This window comes from Belonocnema kinseyi, chromosome 9 (genome assembly GCF_010883055.1).
Source record: "Belonocnema kinseyi isolate 2016_QV_RU_SX_M_011 chromosome 9, B_treatae_v1, whole genome shotgun sequence".
Lineage (NCBI taxonomy): Eukaryota > Metazoa > Arthropoda > Insecta > Hymenoptera > Cynipidae > Belonocnema > Belonocnema kinseyi.
The window spans coordinates 58,268,975-58,275,134 of NC_046665.1; the positions used below are offsets into that span (position 1 = coordinate 58,268,975).

At 26.0% G+C, this 6,160-nt stretch overlaps 1 protein-coding gene across 1 annotated transcript in view; it reads left to right on the forward strand.

Annotated features, from left to right (window-relative positions):
* Positions 1-6,160, forward strand: part of LOC117179718 (golgin subfamily A member 1) — a 44,137-nt gene that overhangs the window by 8,522 nt on the left and 29,455 nt on the right. Inside the window, exons 2-4 of the mRNA XM_033371761.1 lie at positions 272-665; positions 745-833; positions 5,380-5,508. Of these exons, the coding sequence (XP_033227652.1) occupies positions 272-665; positions 745-833; positions 5,380-5,508 (612 nt within the window). The remainder of the gene's footprint in view (positions 1-271; positions 666-744; positions 834-5,379; positions 5,509-6,160) is intronic.

Sequence of the window (6,160 nt, forward strand, 5' to 3'; positions counted from 1 at the left end):
CGATTATACATTTTTAGTAAAAAATGTATTATTTGGAAAAAAATTCAATTGTTATGTTGAAAATGTATCCTTTTTTGTTTATTGAAGATTCAACTATTTCGTTACTTGATATTGACCTTGGAAACCAATGGGCCCGCTTTTTAATAGTTAGATTTTTCAAAAACTGGACTTATTACTTTTTGTTCGTTTATTCTTTTTTTACCGTATACTTTACGAATTAGTTGGATTAAACATCAAATTATTTTAATTGTCTTATCTCTTGATTTTACAGACAGGATCAACGAGTAGTATTAGTGGATCTCAAATTTCTCTCGATGAATCTCGAGAGGAAAATGCAATATCGCCTTCACCCCCCGTCTCTCTAAAACGAGAAAATAGTTTCGATTTAAAACTCATTGATGGCACGCAACTTTCATCCAAAGATATAAAGAAGTTTGAAAATAGAGAAGATGAATGGCGACGGAGATTTAAAAAAAAAGAGGCGGAATTGCTTAAACGAATGGAAAAACGAGACGAGGAATGGAGAATAAAGATTCTCGAGAAAGAAAAAGAATGGAAGAAAATAGTCGATAAACAGGAAAAGGAAAAAGCGAAAATCGAAGAAGAAAAAATAAGGGCGGAAAGCGCGAGGCGTTCGTTAGAGCTCTCGTTGGGCGAAGCGGAAGGTATTTCAAAAAATTTTAAATCCCTTCAAAATAACTATCATTATTTTTCTTTTTATATTAATTAGGTTTTTTTTTCTAGAATACAAAAAGAAATTGTACAGTTTCCAAGAAGACGCAGAGCAGCTGGAAGGGTTTCAAACTCAAGAAATGGCCAAAATAAAACACCTAGTGAGTTTCTATTTATTATTATTTTTATTTATTTATTATTAGTAATTTATTTTTCTTATATTTCTATTTCTTTTTTTGTAGTTGCTTTCTGCTGAAAGATTATATTTTTAGTTATAACATTTAATTAAAATTTTTGTGCAGAGAAATCTTTTTGTCTTGAAAATTCAATATTTTGGGTAACATTCTTTTTCCATTTTTTGTTAAAAAGTTATATTTTTCAGTTGAAAATTCAACTTCTTACTTGAAAATGACTTTATTTTGTAGAAAATTCGTATTTTTTTGAAAACAAAACTAATTTTCTTGGTTAAAAATGCTTTTTTTCGGGTTTAAAGTTCGTTTATTTTGGTAGAAATTTCATCTTCTTCGGTTGGTATATAAACGGTTACTTTTTTTTTGAGAAATTATCTTTCTAGAAATCATCTTCGAAAAAATTCGTCTTTTTTACATTGGTTGAAGAAGCAACTGCTTTCAGTTTTATTTTATGACTTATTGTTTAAAAATTTGACTATTTGGTTAAACAAATTCATCCATTCAATTATATAGTTGTAAATGCAGCATTTCGTTACAAATTAATTTAAAAAATTAAAATTAAATTATTTTGTCGGAAATTCAACTGTTTTTGGCTGAAATTGAATCTTTTTTGTTTAAAAATTCGACTTCTTGTTTAAAAATTTAAGTATTTCGTTAAAAAAATTAATCATTTTGCAGAAAATTGAATTATTTTGTTGAAAATTTAAATATTTTTTTAAAAAGTCATCTTGTTTGGTCGAGAATTGAACGGTTTTGTTGAAAATTTCGTCTATTTGTACAGAAATTTCATCCATTTGTATTGAACTTTCCTCTTTTTTGTTTGAAAGTTTGACTGTGTTCTAAAACAATAAATTATTTGGTTCAAAATGCACCTACTTTGTTGAATGTTTCATTATATTGTAGAAAATTCAAGTATTTTGTAAAAAGGTCATCTTTATGTGTCAAAAATTAAACTGTAATCTAAAAAATTAAATTTTTTCATGAAAATTGGAATAAACTGTTAAAAATTCATCTTTGTAGATAGAAAATTCAAGTATTTTGTTAAAAATTCCATTAGTTTCTTGAAAATTTAAATATTTTGATGGAAAATAAACTTTTTGGTTGAAAATTCAACTTTCTTCTACGAAATTTGTCTCTTTGAATGAAAAATTTAATTATTTGGTTAAAAAAGCAACGGTTTTTGGTTGAAGTTCAATATTTTTTTCTTCATTAAAAATTCGCCCATTGAGTTAAAAAATTATAATAAACAGCCTCCTGTCACCGAGAGTTGAAACTGGCCCATGTGTTGAAAACGGCCATGCGGCGGCGTTAGTAGTGACTTTTTTCTAGTTATTTTGACTGTTTTATGTCTTTTGTCATGTTGAGCCGTTACAAACTCTTAAAAAAATATCAAGAAAACGATTTATTTATGCAACTATTGTGAAAATGACACGGTGGATTTTTCTAATAACGTTTTTCTGTGTTTTTTTATCGAATCACTTCCATTAATTATCGCTCCAGCATAAAAATCAGGTTATAAAAGTGAACTCAGAGAACACCCGAATACCCCGAGTAAAAGAGAAGCTTTTTAATAATTATGAAGTATCTAAGGAAAAATGGTTTCGGTTTTATTTTCAAAGAATAATTTTAAGTTTTAAAGATTTTAAAATGTTGGTTCAAAGAATATGGAAGACTTTGAGACCATTTTTTTTTTTAATTTTTCAAGATTTACACATTTTTTAGGTAACCTGAATTTTGTCAGGGTGTGAAAAAAAGTTCTTAAAATTCATGGGAAATTTTTAAATGATTGTTTTGTAAGGAATTTCAAGAGAAAATCGAAAAAAGATCACAAAACATTTTGAATTATTTTATAAAATCTTTAAAAAGTGTGAAAGATTTTAAAGCAAAACTTTTTCCATATCACATACTTTTAGAACCAATTTGAGTAAGTTTAAGAGATTCAAAAGTTTTGAAACAATTCCAAAATAATTAAAACTTCTAAAGATGTTTTAGGAATTTTGTAAAGTTTCACGAAAATGAAATACATTTTTTTAGGTACCTAAAAAAAATTAAAATAAATTTTTATTTTGAAAAATTAAATTGAAGAGATTATTTAAAAAGATTTAGGAAGATTTAAAAAATAGTCAAAGAAGAACCGGAAAGTTTTTAAGGATTTTTTTTAAATTTTGCAGAATAAATAAAAAAAATGCAGAAAAGATTTAAATAATGTTTAGAAATTAAAAGGCTTAGAAGGTCTGACAAGATTTTTAAAAAAATTTTCTTATATTCGTTTACAAATTTTAAATAATTTTTTTATTTTGAAAAATGAACTTTAACAGAACATTTGAAAAGGTTTTTAAACATAACAAACGATTTCCTAAAATTTCTAAAAATAGTTTAGAAGATTTTAAAGCAAACTGTTTCAATTTTGTAAGATTGCAAAATAAAAACGAAAAAAATGGTATAAATTCAAGAAATATTTACTAGAATTTAAAAGAATTTTGAAAGCTCTCAAAAGAATAAACAAATTTTCTTCAAATTGCTGGGAAAATTAAAAAGATTGTAAAGCAATTTTTTTAAATTTAGAATGATATTTGAAAATCTTGAGAAAAATTTGTGCCAGTTAAAAATATTTGCAGGAATTTAAGACGTTTTCAATAGATTACAAATATTTTAAAACTCGGAAACATTTTTGAAAATTTATTAAATATTTGTTCATTCTGTTTTGACAAGCCTGAAATATTTAAAAATCTTTTCAATTTTCTCAAGAATCTTACGAAAATTATATTTAAACAAATTTAAAAAGAAGGTGATAATACTTATTTTTGTGTTCTCAATTCTCAGAATTTAATTTCAAAATGGATTTATTATAGCACTTCGAAAAATCATTTTCGATTAATTTGAGTGTTGTCAAAGATAAAAAAATATTCGTTAATGGTCTTTTTTTGAGAGTGACATACAAATTTTAAACTGTTTTAGCTTAAATACAAAGTCTAAGTGATTAAAAAATATCACATTTAAGAGTTTGTTATTTCATTGTAATAGAAAACAATATTTTATGATTTACCATATTTCTTGTTTATCATCTATAGATATCACAATTATATTTATTTTATAGTAGCATTATATTTTAAGACGGAATTATAAAAATAAATTAGTTCTTCATCGCTATATTTAAAAGTGTTTGAATATCCGGGCCTAACACAAAATAACGAAAAAATGAATAACAAAATCATAAATTAGCAAGAAAAAATTTCCAAATTATAAAGTAAATTAACTGTTAAATTCCCATAAATATTTCTATTCCTGAAATTTACGTTTGACGAAATTGAAAATTTGCCGAAAATAATTAATAAGTTATTAATTAATGATTAATTAATTAAATTTAATCATTCGTTTATTCCAAGAGCCGGTCTTGAAGTCGGCGAATTTTAGTTTCGGAATTGTGTTTGTTTGAATTATGTCAATTGTGCCGCTTTTTCCTGTATTGAAGAAAATAATACTTAAGTAAATAAGTCTCATTTACTACTTGACTCTACACTATGAAGAAAAAATGATTTTAAAGGATTTTTCATATTTATTTTGTAATTTTTATGCATTTTTCCCATGGTACTGCATGGTTTTGTAGAACAAAGTTACTACTAGTGCCGCCGTACGGCTGTTTTCAATTCTCGTGACACATTTTTTGCATTGGACAGTACAGTGGAAGCACCCGCCTGATTATAAGTTTCCTTGTAAATAAACTTCGGTTGTACATACACTCAACTGTTTTGTTAAAAATTAATGTTTTGAAATGAAAATTTAATTATTTGGTTGGAAATATATCCATTGTTCGATTATTTGTTTGAAAATTCAAACATTTTGTTGAGTTGTCATCTTTTTCGAAAATTAAACTGTTTTGTTGAAAATTCGTCTATTTGGAAAGAAAATTGGTACTTTTGTATTAAAACTTCATTTTTTTTAAATTCAACTGTTATAAAAAATGCTATTATTTGGTTGAAAATTCAACTGTTTTTAGTTAAAAATTCATCTTTGTGGGTAGAAATTTCAAGCATTTGGTTAAAAGTTTTTCTATTTTATGAAAATTTAATTATTTTTATGAAAAGACATTTTTTGTGGAAAATCCAACGGTTATGTTAAAAATTCATTTGTTTGGACAGAAAATTTGTTCTTTTTTATTAAAAATTCATCTTTTTTGTTGATTATTCATCAACGTTCTTCTAAACATTTAATTATTTGGTTGAAAATGCAACTGGTTTTAGCTAAGGTTAATTCTTTTTTGCTTGATAAGCAAACTATTTTGTTAAAAGGTAATCTTGTTTGGTCGAAAATTGAATTATTTTGTTGAAAATTCGTTCTTTTGGATTGAAAATTCACTTTTTATGATAGAAAAGTCAGGGAAAATGAAGCATTGATCAGGGAAAAGTCAGAAAATTTTCAAAATCATGTTTTTCGGCTATCCTCCATTAAAAAAAATCCACTAAAATTATTTTTCTAATTAATAATTGAATTCTACTGACGACTTTTTTGTTTTCAGCTTTTAGCAAAAGAACAAGAAGCGGACGAGAAATCGCACCACTTAAAATCCGCACTGACTGAAATTGATAATTTGAAAAATGAAGTGTCTCGTCTGCGAAGATATGAAGAAGAGCTGAATAATGTACAGGTGAGTGTCGCTTAAAGAAAAATCTAATTAATTTCTTTCGTTACACGTTCTTAAGCTTCTTAGCTCTTCACACAATTCCACGCGTAAAATTTGCATATTAAAAATAAGCTTATACGTTCGAGTGATACCAAAAGCTGGAGCCATATATTGAATTTTAATATATTTTTTTTACATGTTATGTTTAATTGTTCTCTTTTTTATCTCACAAGCATGAATCTAAGGATGGATTCATTGAGTAAAATTATGTGCTTTTTTAAGTTTTCTAGGTTTCTTGTTTCACAAGGAAATAGCTGTATTTCAAATTTCTATCATAATTCACTCTGGAAATAATCTGCATATTTATTATTTTCTTATTAAGGAATTTTTCGAGGATTCTTCTCTTGGACTCCTTCAATCTGTGTTTTTCTTTTATGCCATTTTTTAAATTTGCTTTGTGTTTTGTCCTTTTTTTTCTGCACTTTCATGTTACCGAGATCTGCGTTAGTTTGGCGGGGACTTTTAATTTAAACCAGGGTGGCCATTAACCAGGAAAGCCGGGAATTAGACTGGAATTTTGATCATCGAGAAAAAGCGAAATCAATTTTTTTTAAATATTTAACTTTTTAGCTATAAAACTCAGCACTTTTGTGAAAAGTTCGTTTGTTTTTTTTTT